The sequence below is a fragment of the Microtus oregoni genome, unplaced genomic scaffold (assembly GCF_018167655.1).
Source record: "Microtus oregoni isolate MIOR12 unplaced genomic scaffold, Mior012 000007F_ref0000211, whole genome shotgun sequence".
In the NCBI taxonomy this organism is placed as follows: Eukaryota; Metazoa; Chordata; class Mammalia; order Rodentia; family Cricetidae; genus Microtus; species Microtus oregoni.
In genome coordinates, this window is record NW_024543066.1 from 57,202,329 (window position 1) to 57,215,688 (window position 13,360).

The 13,360-nt window shown below is 48.4% G+C and overlaps 1 protein-coding gene across 1 annotated transcript; it reads right to left on the bottom strand.

The window, feature by feature from the left end:
- Positions 1 to 226: 226 nt before the first annotated feature.
- LOC121451090 (RIIa domain-containing protein 1-like) lies at positions 227 to 8,655 on the bottom strand. The gene is made up of 5 exons (XM_041656593.1): positions 8,569 to 8,655; positions 7,944 to 8,020; positions 2,448 to 2,494; positions 1,353 to 1,479; positions 227 to 687 (listed from the first exon to the last, which is right to left on the bottom strand). Exons 1-4 carry the CDS (start codon positions 8,653 to 8,655, stop codon positions 1,409 to 1,411), a joined length of 282 nt encoding a protein of 93 aa, XP_041512527.1. The 3' UTR covers positions 227 to 687; positions 1,353 to 1,408.
- Positions 8,656 to 13,360: the final 4,705 nt, after the last annotated feature.

The following is a 13,360-nucleotide window of genomic DNA, read 5'->3' on the forward strand; positions in this document are numbered from 1 at the left end:
CAAGGGATACAAATAACACTCAGCCTGTGTTTCTGTTGCCATGGTGATGTTGACACGTGAAACTCACGTGAGCTCCTTTATACAGTGAAGCCGGTTGATTGCAGAGGCCAAAGAGTGAGGTCACAAACCTGAAAGGTATACACACACACACACACACACACACACACAGAGAGGGAGAGAGAGAGAGAGAGAGAGACATACACACACACAGAGACACGGGGTGGGGGCTAACTGTGCAAAGGGCTTCATGCCACCACCTGAGCTGTCTTGCTGTCTCTTATCCAGATATCAAATAGATGACCAGCTTGCTCCTAGAGCTCCCAAGAACAAAGTCCTCCCCCTCCCCAGAGGCCTGTCAGGTGTATGTTTTACAATATTCATGGCCCCTCTTGAGTTCTCACCGTCTGTCCTTCTGGCTGGAGCGAACAGTTCCTGCCACTCCCAACCCCAGGCCACCTCAGGGAGAAAAGGAGAAAGGCAAGAACAGCAGGCCCCACACACTGCACCCTCCTCTCCATGGCGCCCTCCTCCTCTTCCTCCTCCTCCTCTGGCCAAATGAAGGTAAGAGAGAGAGCGGGCGGGTCTGGATTTAATGAGCATCTCTGAAAACCTCTGTGGGAGGAAGAGGCCCACACAACTTGGAGACCCAGACTGATGGCAACAGGGCTCCCAGGCCTCCAGATGACCCTGCAAGACAGAAGTGGTTACGCTAGATTAGGATTGCGGCCTTTCCCACCTCACAGTAAGAAAAAACAGCTGGGCGGTGGTGGCGCAGGCGTTTAATCCCAGCACTCAAGAGGCAGAAGCAGGCAGATCTCTGAGTTCAAGACCAGCCTGGTCTACAGAGCGAGTTCCAGGACAGGTTCCAAAGTTACAGAGAGAAAGCCTGTCTTGGAAAGCAAAAACAAACAAACAAAAAATAAAAAAAAAAGAAAGGAAGAAAAAACAAACTACTAAAAATAACTCCAGCTTTCAGAATGGTTTCAGGAATTATCCTGCCTGTGAGGGGCGGGAATAAAACATGAGGTGCTCTGTCATGTTGTATAAGTAGGAGGGAAGAAAGCAGGAGGGAAGCTGCTCCCAACCTGAAGCTGGGGAAAGGCCTAGGTGTCGACTCCCTCCATCCCCCACCCCCCAGGACACATCCCACACCCACCCTCTCAATCTGCCTCACTAGATCCTGCCGCTAACACAGAGACACTCGGGGCCTCGGCCTCTAATCCCCCTAAACTGTCAGGGAAATGGCACACCCGCCCCACACTGTTCTGCTCTGCCGTTTCCCGGCTTGCATTCCTTCACACCTAGACCCATAAGCCCGTGTTGCTTGTCACAAGAATAAGGCTAACACCCACCCGAGGCTGGATTCCTTCTGGCTTCTCCCAGCAGCTGAGCGTTGTGGCTTTGCTAATTAGACTCCTTTCTTGTCTTTAATTAGCTGCATGTGAATCTTGTGGGGAAGTCTTGGATCTGTGAAATAGTCTGGGACGGAAAATCAGAACGAAATTATCTCTACTGAGGGAGAAAGCCTGGGCAACAGCTTACTCTACTGACAAGTCGGAGGCTTTGTCCTAACCGCACTCACTGGTGGTCCCCACTTTACAATACCATCTCGGCGCTCACCGCCAGGCCCTGGCAGCTGCCGTGATGAATGCCAGGAAAGCAACCCAGGCAAGGCTCATGCAGGTTGCCCAGTCTGGGCTCTTTGGCCGACTTGATGCTCAGGGAGCCACCAAGGGCTCAGGATCTGAGTCCATCTTAGAACCCAAATGAGCACCAAGTATTATTCTGATCTCCACTCGGCTTGCCAGTTGGTATCTCTGAAATACAGACCTTTTCTAGGAACACGTCTCACGGCGAGACGGCAGAAGAGGATCCTTCCGCCAGGAAGAATGTGAGCCACAGCTCTGCTGTGGCAGCGAAAGCGAGCTTAGAGCGCTGTGGGCTCCCAGGGTTAACCGCACCCAAGACACCCGCCCAGCTCCCACTCTACACAGTTTGACCCGAAGTCAGCTCGGCAGCCAAGTCCATTAAAAACCACCTGGGGAGTCTTCAAAACCTTGGCTGCTGGGCCCCCGCCCCAGACTAATTAAATAAAAATCTCTAGAGGCGGGGCCTGAGCATCGGTATTTTTCAAATGCTCCCCACGGCGGTCCTAACGTGCAGCCTGGGGTCAGGAGCCACTGTAAGATCCCCCGCGGATTAGGGCTGCCCGCTCTCATTTTAGAATCTCAAAACTCATTTGCCCTCCAAGAGAAGTCCTGCCTCGGTGCCACTCTGGCCTCATTCTGAGGAAAAGTCAGGGGGAAGAAAGGGACTTCAAAGAACAGCTCCTGTTGGGGTGAAGAAGAACCCAGGCCCCACAGAAAGCCCTGGGCTTGCCCAACTCTAAATCCCCAATTCAGCTTCTTGCTCGGGCACATGTGACACCCCGGTGCCTCTGTACTCACGCGCAGCAAATTCAAGGATGTTGTCTGGTCTTTTCAGAAACATTTCTCTGAAAAACAGGAAAAAAATAAAAGGAAGGCGGGTAAGGGGGGGAGGGTCTGTGGGTGTGGCCACTGCCCCATCTGGCTCTTTGGGAAGCAGATTAATGACAGGCCTGCCCATTCTAGAAGTCATCAATAAATCAGAGGATCTTCAACAAAAAACAAACCAAACCAACAAACCAGAGGGTCTAAGGTAAGGAACAAAACCATGGAGTGGCCGGGTGTGGTGACCATGACCATGCCATTAATCTGGGCACTCAAGGGACTTAGGCAGGCAGAAACCTGGAGTCCCAGGCCAAGCATCGAGTACCAATGAACCTAGGCCGTTTTCCTGCCACAGAGGAGCTGTGGAGCGGCCAGCAGGCTTTGTCACCTGACACACTTACAAACCCTGGACCAAACATGGCAAAAAAGAGTATCTTCCAGGACCCCAAGGATCTCATGCTGAGTGGACAGAAACGTGACCCTGGAATGGGCTGAGGAATTTTACCATGGCTTTCTCAAGGCCAGGAGACAACAAAGCTAAAAAAAAAAAAAAATTATTTAACAACTTTAGATGCTATTAGCTCTACTACACAGCAGACAGACATGAAAATGTTATCACCAGGATGCTGGAAGTGTCTGACAGTCCAGAAAGTTCTAGGTTTCGTAAAACATTTACTAATACTATATTGCTTTATAACGTCCCTGTAAAATGGCAATTATGTCTCCATTTCCCATGTAAGAAAGCAAGCCTCAGCCGGGCAGTGGTGACACACGCCTTTAATCCCAGCACTCGGGAGGCAGAGACAGGAGGAACTCTGTAAACTGAAGGCCAGCCTGGTCTACAGAGCGAGTTCCAGACCAGCCAAGGCTGTTTGAGAGACCCTGATGTGGGGTGCCCTTCAGTATATGTGTTGCTTTTATCAGTTGATGAGTAAAGCTGTTTCAGCCAATGGCTTAGCAGAGTAAAGCCAGGCAGGAAATTTGAACAGAGATAGAAAGAGTAGGTGGAGTTGAGGAGATGCCATGTAGCCGCCAAAGGAGAAAGAGGTATGAACATTACCAGCAAGCCACGAGCCTCATGGTAAAATATAAACTTTTAGAAATGGGTTAACTTATAGCGAAGCCATTGATCAAACAATTATATTTAACATATTAGCCTCTGTGTGGTTATTTCATAAGCGGCTGTGGAAACTAGCAAGTGAGAGAGAAATTGATGAGGGGAGGAGCAGCAGGACAGAGAAAACCTCCAGCCACAAGACCCTGTCTTGAAAACAAACAAACAACAAACCAAAAAAGGTTAATCATTTGCCCAAGTTTATACAGACAATAAACACAGGAGAGGGCCAGGTCTTGGGTGCCCGAGGCCAGTGTTCCCTCCTTGTTTGCTTTGCCTCTGGCTGTGGTGGCCACCAGCCACCTCCATTTCCAGGTGCTCTCGTGGCCAAAGTCCAAGGTCCAATAATTTTGCTTCCCTCCTCCTTCAGTTCAATTAGACGATTACTGAGTCTAATTACATGCAACTATAATTTATGAGAATGATTTTAAAGTAAGAAACAAAAAATCGGGGCTAGGGAGATGAACTAAACCTCTGAAACTGAAGAACACTTGCTGCCCAAGCAAGAGGCCCTGAACCCAGAGCCCCAGTACCCAAGTCAAAAGCTGGGTCCTGACCCGGTGTCTATAACCCCAGCACTGAGGGAGCTGGAAGCCAGGGGATCACCTGAGCTCTCCAGTCATCAATCAGCCTCATGCCAGATTCAGGGAGACCCTGTGAATGAGACATAGAGCATTTGGCCTCCGCATGCTTGTACAAGTGCATACACGCGCGTACACACACACATACACACACACACACACACCACATAAACACATACACCATACACAAACACACACACCACACACACACACACTACACACACACATACCACACACATACGTACCACATACACATACACCATACACAAACACACACACACAAACACACCACACACAAACACACACCATACACACCACACACACACATACCACACACATACGTACCACATACACATACACCATACACAAACACACACACAAACACACCACACACAAACACACACCATACACACCACACACACACATACCACACACATACGTACCACATACACACACCATACACAAACACACACACATACATACACACAAGTGCGTGTACTCGGGTGAGTGAAAAATACAGGCCTTCCTGGAAGACCTGACAAACAAAAGGTAAGCTTCCTAAAAGGCCAAGGAGCCTCAAGTGGTTACTAAAAGACTATTAAACAGTGCTTTGAAAGAATGGTGTGGTGGTGTGAATAGAAACGGCTCCCATAGGCCCATAGGGAGTGGCACTATTAGCAGGTGTGGCCTTGAGGTTTTAGAAGCTCAAGCAAGGCCAAGTGAGTCTCAGTCTCTTCCTTCCCGCAGATCCAGAACTCTCAGCTTCTTCTCTAACACTATGTCTGTCTGCATGCTGTCAGGATTCCTGTCATGATAATGGACCGAACCTCTGAAACTGTGAGCCATCCCCAGTTAAATGTTTTCCTTTATAAGAGTTGTCATGGGGGGCTGGAGAGATGGCTCAGTGGTTAAGAGCATTGCCTGCTCTTCCAAAGGTCCTGAGTTCAATTCCCAGCAACCACATGGTGGCTCACAACCATCTGTAAAGAGGTCTGGCGCCCTCTTCTGGCCTTCAGGCATACAGACAGAATATTGTATACATAATAAATTAATTAATTAATTTAAAAAAAGAGTTGTCATGGTCGCCAGGTGGTGGTGGCGCACGCCTTTAATTCCAGCTCTTGGGAGGCAGAGGCAGGGGGATTTCTCTGAGTTCGAGGCCAGCCTGGTCTACAGAGTGAGTTCCAGAACAGGCTCCCAAAAAGCTACAGAAAGAAACTCTATCCTGAAAAAAGCAAAAAACAAAACAAAACAAAAAACCCCCACCGAAGCTGCCGTGGTCATAGTGTCTCTTCATAATAATAGAAAACCCTAAGACAAGACGTTCCTAGTCCAGGGAAACAGCAAGAACCAGAGATGCAAACAGCACTGTGGTGTGACTGCCCTGAGGTTGGCAGCTGGGTTGTATCTACTCTGTCTACTTCACAGTGCCAGGCAACCCACTGCCCAGCGTAGTGCAGAAGTGAAGGACTCCTGATGGAAGGTGGGGGCAGGGTGGGGGGGCATGCGCTTAGCACGAGGCAGTGGGTTGCTGGCACTGTGAAAAGGGGAACGGGAATATGTGTTGGACTCACACAATCACAGAATGGAGACAAGATCGAGTAGAAGGAGGAGGGCACAGAGTGGCAAGGATTTGTGCCATTAGAAACCAGCAGCATAACTCAGGCCACCACCTGGGAGACTGAGGCCAGCCTGGCCGGTGTTGTGAGACTTTGTGTGAAGTCATCATAGTAATAAGTAACGGGTCCCTTTAGAATAAAAATGTAAGTATGATCCCCACATCTGGCACTGGCAGATGACACACACACACACACACACACACACACACACATATATATATACATATATCAGGAGAGAGATAGAAATACAGATAGATATATAGATTTTTTAAAAGACAGATTCTAAGTATGTAGACATGGCTGATCTGGAACTCACAATGTAGACCAAATGGGCCTTGAACTCACAGAGATCTGCTTTCTCTGCCTTCTAAGTGTTGGAATAAAAAGTCTGCATTAGCACACCTGACTTGCATCATGATATTATCTGCCCTGGCCGCAATGGATCTGTTCTTCAAAGAGACGAGATCTCAGTGTTCACTAACTCCTTTCCTACCTGTTGTGTGACTCTGAAACTCCTCCGAGAAATGGCCAAAATATGAAGACTAGTGAGATCCAAGGAAAAGCAAAAGGGACTTGGAAAACCTGGTGGTTTCTGGGGCTTGAACCAGGGCTTCAGGCATGGCCAAGTGAGTGTTCTGCTGTGGGGGGTCCCGCGTGCACCCAAGCAGACAGCACCATATGGTGGAGAGAGCCAGGGGCTGGAACACTTGGCTCTTTGGTCGGAAGCCTGAGAAAGAAGTACACTTCCCGTCTCCGAGCTTAACTTGTCTCATTTGCAAAATGGAAACAACAATGTAAACTGTCTTTTATTTATTTTCAGATTCATTTTTATTTTATGTGTGCCTTTTTTGCATTTTTGTAAATGTACTACATGCATGCCTGATGCCTGTGGCATCCGAAGTTGTCAGATCCCCTAGAACTGGAGTTACAGGCCGTTAGCCGCCATGTGGGTACCGGGAACTGAACCGAGGTCCTCTGTAAGAGCAGCAGGTGGACTTAACTGAGTCATCTCTCCTGCCCCCATTAGATGGCTTAAAAAAATAATAATGGGCTGGGCATGATGGCACGCCTTTAATCCCAGCATTCGGGAGGCAGAGGCAGGCGGATCTCTGTGAGTTCGAGGCCAGCCTGGTCTACAGAGTGACAGCCAGGACTACAAAATTAAGCTCTGTCATAAATTTTCTTTTATAGAGTTGCTCCGGGGGTGGGAGGGCGGGTGAGCAAATGTTACCAAGACGCCCTCACAGTATGGATACTGTGGAGACACACAAGGTACCACTAGCTTCGAACACTGGGCTAATAACATAAATCAGAGACTGACGACACCGTTACAACAGTTTGACGGCTGCTGACATAGGGAAACAGCAGAGTCTAGAAATGGACACCAGGGTTATTTCAACCGCGCTGACCTGGCGGTAGCAAACAAAACTCGAGCTAGTGCTCTGGTCTCCATCCGTGTCGCGTTTCTCCAGTTCTTTTCCTGTTATCTCATTAGGAGATTATTTCAAGACAGGGTCTCACTATGTAGCCATGGTTGGAACTCTCTCCGTAGACCAGGCTAGCCTTGAACTCACAGAGACCCAGCTGACTCTGCCTCCCATGTGCTGTAGCTAAAGGTGTGTGCCGTATCCAGTGTCTTAGGTCCAGTGCCACCACCACTTGGCCATTTTGGTTCTGAGATTTTACTATTCTGATGGAGTGCACTGAAGAAACATGCCCTAGGACACACTGGGAAATGGGAGTTCTATTTGTTTCTCTATTAATTTTTAGCTTTTTAAAGAGAGGGTTTCACTCTGTCATCAGACTAGCCTTGAATTCCAAACTAGGCCGAACTGGTGCGTTTGTGTAATTCCAACACCTGGGAGGGTGCAGGTAGGAGGACCATCACAAGTTCAAGGCTAGCCTATGCTACATAAGGAATTTGAGTTCAAGACCACCCTTGGCTATATAAGACTCTGTTTTAAAAAAGTAGGAGGGGGGCAGTTTTGCTGTTTTGTTTTTCCTGAGTCTCACTATGCAACTCAGGCTGGCCTCGAACTGAAGATTCTCCCTGAGGGCAGCTGTTAGAATGTCTGACGGAAGACGAGAGCGCGCATTCCCGGCGAGATCTGGGAAAACCCTTACTAGCTCTCTCTGGACGACCTGTCAACCCGCCTACCTGAAGAAGCCGCTAATGAGCAGCGACACCTCTTTGTGGGTCCTCAAGTACTTTTCATTTGCGATGCGAGTCTGGATCTGAGGAGCAACAACCAAGAGTCAAAGGTCTGGGGAGAGAGATCCAGGTTTCAAGCCTAGAAAGAGGTATGAAGAGGGGGGACAAGCCAGGTCTTTTCCTGGAGTGTTTGAAACCCGGAGCAGTTTTCAGATTTTCCTTTGAGGCAGCCGCATTTCTTTTCTCTAAAGGCAGAGAGTTTCGTAGTGCCTGGGCTGTTCTGGACCGTGATGAAGCTGGCCTTGAAATTCTCTGCCTCTACCGCAGTGCTGGTGTGTGTGGTGGGTGTGGGGCGTCGGGTAGAGAGGATTGGGACCCAGAGGTTGGTGCAGGCTAGGCCAGCATGCTAGCTCCCACCAACTGAGCTACACTTCCTGTCAATTCTTTACTTGGCCAGACCCCTACTTGGTTCTTCCTGCGCTTTCATACCCGGTGGATTGGGCTCAGGGACACTCCATAGTCCTCGGGCGTTTATCTCCAGAAACAGACCCTGCTCTGCTCTTCCCGGGGTTCTCCTTCGAGGGACCTTTGTCCTGAGGAGCCTCACTTTGATCAAAACAGGTAGACGCACCTTGAAATCTCGCAACTGCTCTAATTGCTCTGGGCTCAGTGATACCGGCTCCGGCTCCCCAAAGAAGCGTTGTTGAAACGTCTCCATCTAGCCGCAGGAGGTTGTCTAGGCGACGGGCCGCGGAGAAACGAAGCCCCGCCCCGCTGTCAGCCCCGCCCCTGACCCCGCCCCTCTATAAGTCCTCTCCTTTCCTGGCTCTGAAGACAGAATCCTACTGACTGAAGCAAGGTGGAGGCTACTCTTCAGCAGAATGAACTTGGACTTGGGGTGCCCAAGGGATCACTTTTCCCAGACTTAAAGACTGATTTCTGAGTTGAATTGTATCTGAAATGCGCCTTTCTTCTTGACCCCACTCGACTTCAAATACTGCATTTACTTAGCTAGAACAAACCACAAAAGAGGTTCAGAGCAGTCTTTCAGAATCCAGCCCCCAGCTTGGGCAGACTGTGCTTGCGTAGAAAAATCTAGGCTTCTTCCCTTCCTACTGGCCCAGAAGCCAAGCACTCCATCTGTTCCATAGACAGACACTAGATATTGGAAGTCTGGGTTCCTAAAATACGAAAGCACCCCAGAGCGTGGAGGGAGCCAATCTCTGCAAAGACAAGAACATTTTCAAACTCAGAATGCTGGACCTAGCCAGCGCTCTGGCAGAATTTCCCTTTTTGTAATGACTTTCTCAGGTAGATCAATTTTCTCTTCACCCTAGGCTCCTCATAAATTGTAAATTATTTCTCTCTCGACTGAATAAGGGAAGGGAAAGGGAATGAACTGACTGCAAGATTTGTTCTTTTAGTATCTAATTAAGAAGGGTAAGCAAAGCCGGGCGGTGGTGGCGCACGCCTTTAATCCCAGCACTTGGGAGGCAGAGGCAGGCTACAAGAGCTAGTTCCAGGACAGGAACCAAAAAGCTACGGAGAAACCCTGTCTTGAAAAATCAAAAAAAAAAAAAAGGGTAAGTGAAACACAGAACCTCAGCTCTCAAAATAGCTGCCTGACAACATACACACACATACAGACCACACACACACACACCACACACACACATACAGACCACACACACACACACATACAGACCACACACACACACACACATGTGCACACCAGTTTCCCTTGCTCACAGAAATGGCACCCAGCAGAGACCTTCTGAGAGGCAGGAGACAGAATCCCAAAAGAGTCTGGGACTTGTGAACACTGCTCCCCAGAGCAAAGACATAGCGTGAGAAACAAGCTGAATGTCTGGCCATGGAGGGATCTCCCTGCGATCTGCTCACCTCTACATTTCCGAGAGAACAGCAGATGCAGGTGGGCCAGTCAGTGGCTGTAAGCGTTCTCCTAGGAGCCCATCTGGGTTAGCAATCATTTGAGTTGTTTATCCGTTTTTTTAGGAGAGAGAGTTAATGGTGAGAGGGAGATAAGCTGCCATCTGTCGGAAGTGATGTTTTCCCAGCAAGAGCAGAGGTTACCCAAGGGTGATAGTTTCTATAAGCTGAGGCCAACTTTCTCCTATCCCATAGAGGGAGCGGTCACAGTGAAATCCGCAGACTTGTAGGTAGTGTGGCCGTCACAGCCTCTCAGTTCTTGAATCTTTGAGATGTGGCTGTGTTAGATAAGCCAGAAATTTAAAATACACTTTGGATCTTGAAGGCTTTATGGAAGAAAATAATATAAACTATCATCTCAATAACTTTACATGTACTGCTTGTCAAAATGGTATTTTGAATAAAGTAGGTTAAATAAGCTGTCTTTGTGTATGTGTATGTCTGTTGTACACATGTGTGAAACCAAGTGGCCATTGCCCATTGTTAATCACTCACCATCTTCCTTTCACTGAACTTAGAGCTCACTGGCTGGCCAGGCCACCCACGACAGCCCAGAGAAGCAGGAATCCACATTCCCTGACTACCCAGTGAGGGGATTTGGACTCAACAATGCATCCAACATTTTATGTGGGTGCTAAGGACTTGGACTCAGGCCCTCATACTTCTGTAGCAAGTACTCTACCTCTGAGCCACCTCCCTAGCCCCATAAAATGATTTAAAAAACAAGACAGGGTCTCACTGTAGCCCTAGCTGACCTGGAACTCAACACGTAGACCAGGCTGGTCATAAACTCAGAGAGTTGCTTATATCTGCTTCCCAAATCCTGGGATTAAAGGCATAAACCACATCTCCTAGCTCCATTATTATTTATTTATTTTTCTTTTGCTTTTTCAAGGCAGGGTTTCTCTGTATAGTCCCAGCTACCTTGGACCTCGCTATGTAGACCAAGCTGGCCTTGAACTCAGAGATCTGCTTGCCTCTGCCTCCCAAGTGCTGGGATTAAAGGTGTGCACCACCACTGCCTGACTATTTATTTTCTGGTTTTTCAAGATAGGGTTTCTCTTTAGCTTTTTGGAGCCTGTCCTGGAATTCGCTCTGTAGCCAGGTTGGCCTCAGACTCACAGAGATCTGCCTGCCTCTGCCTCCTAAATGCTGGGATTAAAAGCATGTACCACCACTGCCCGGCAATAAAATTATTTTTACATGTAGTTTCCCGAAATGGATGCAATCTTGGGAAATGGAGGCTGGAAGATCAGAAATTCACTCTGTGCTACATAGCAAGGTTCGGGCCAGTTTGTGATACAGAAGACCCTGTCTCAAATAAATCGATAATTTGTAAAAAGTCAGTAAATGAGCCAGACATGGTGGTGCACACCTTTAATCCCAGCACTCCAGAGGCAGAGGCAAGACGGTCTCTGTGAGTTTGAGACTAGCTGGTCTATGTAGAGAGTTCTGTTGTAATAGGAGCGGCGGGGCTGCGTCCCCAGCACCCCGGCCGCCTGGCTAGCTTATGCCCCGAAATAACAACACACAAATTGTATTCTTTAAACACTACTTGCCCACTATATCTAGCCTCTTCTCGGCTAACTCTCACACCTGGATTAGCCCATTTCTAATAATCTGTGTAGCCCACGAGGTGGCTTACCAGGGAGATTCTAGCCTACGTCCATCCTGGGTCAGAGCTTCATCGCGTGTGCCTCAGAGAGCAGAGCTCTCATGTCCGCCCGGGAGAGGGGAGCATGGCGTCTCTCTCAGGCGTCTGCCCCTGAGAGGAGAGCTGTCGAGTCTGAGCTCACTTCCTCTTCCTCCCAGCATTCTGTTCTGTTTACTCCTCCCACCTATGTTTTAACCTATGAGGCCAAGCAGTTTCTTTATTACTTAACCAATGACCTTCCTCCATCAGAGTTCCAGGATAGCCAGGGCCACATAGAGAAAATCTGTCTCAAATCAATAAACAAACAGGTCAGCAATGTGATCAATGCTTAAAACACTTGCCACACAAACCTAAAGACCTGCGTTTGATTCCCCAGAACTCACATTAAGGTGGAAGTAGAGGCTCCACCCTTAAAAGCCGTTCTTTGCTCTTCACACATGTATTGTAACATGTGTGCATGTGTGTGCACCCACGAAGACAAATACAAATTGATAATGTAATTTAAAATGTTTAGAGGAGGAAAGGGGACTCCACAGAGTTGCCTTCTGACCTCTGCATGCAAGCCATGACACACACACCTCAATAATCAAATAATACAATAATAATAAATAGGAAGTAAATAAAATTTTAAAGTTAGCAGCTTTCTTGGGAGTAGTTGAGACAGGCTCTCTCGGTGTAACTCTGGCTGTCATGTAGCTTGCTATATAGACCAAGCTGGCCTTGATCTCACAAAGATCGGCCTGCCTCTGCCTCCCAGTGTGGGCTTATAGGCATGTGACACCACTTTTGTCCCCATTTAAAAAATTATTTTTATGTATATAGACGTTTTACTTGTATGTTTTACTTGTATGTTTGGGTACTATGTGCATGTATTGCTGCAGAGGCTAGAAGAGGGCATCAGATGGCCTGGAACTGGGGCTACAGATGGTTGTTAGTCATGATATAGGTGATGGGAACCGAACCTGGGGCTACAGACGGTTGTCAGTCATAATATAGGTGATGGGAATTGAGTCTGGGGCCTCAGAAAGAGCAGCCAGTGACCATCTCTCCAGCACCTTAAAGGCAGAAATCTTCTCATACATGGCAGCTTAGCTTTGACTGAGGAGGAGCTAGCTAGCTTGTGGATGGTGGGCAGAGAAAATCCTCTGCTCCTGGGGCTCCCCCTTAGTCTTTACCTCACAGAGCTCCCATCCCCCCAAGACTGAAAGAACTTCAGAGATTGTGCCCACAGCCACTCATCTTGGGGAGTCTGATTGACAGCACCAATCTGGACTGGACACTGAGCAAAGGATTGAGACCCTTTGCCGTCTGCAGCTGTCTCCCAGTTACTGCTCGGGAGGAGGAGCCAGAAGGGTTCATTGAAATTCATTTTTGTCGATGTTTAATATTTCAATTAAGATGATTAGGCCCAAGCCTGAATGAGCAGCAGGGAGGCAGACCAGCTGAGAAGACACACAGTAATGAGATCAGTGGGCCCATCCACTGGGTCCCCCATGTTAGCAGGGCGTGATCTGTTTAACATCTCCACAAATGCCAAGATCGGATTAGAAAGGCAAGAAAGGAGAAGTGGGGGTGGGGCCGGTGAATGGAAAGTTACTGTGGAGAAAGAGCTTCCCACTTCCTGGTCTGCTGGCACTGCCATGGCTTCTCCTGGCCACTCATCATAGAGTCCCCATTACCCTCACCTTCTTGTTTCATTTTAGGGCACCCTGTCAGGAGGACCTGCACATCTATCTATATGGTGAAGTGTGATCAAGTCTCCACACAGACACTCAACATACACACCTGCCGGAATGTAGTAGCTTCAGGCCATAGAAAC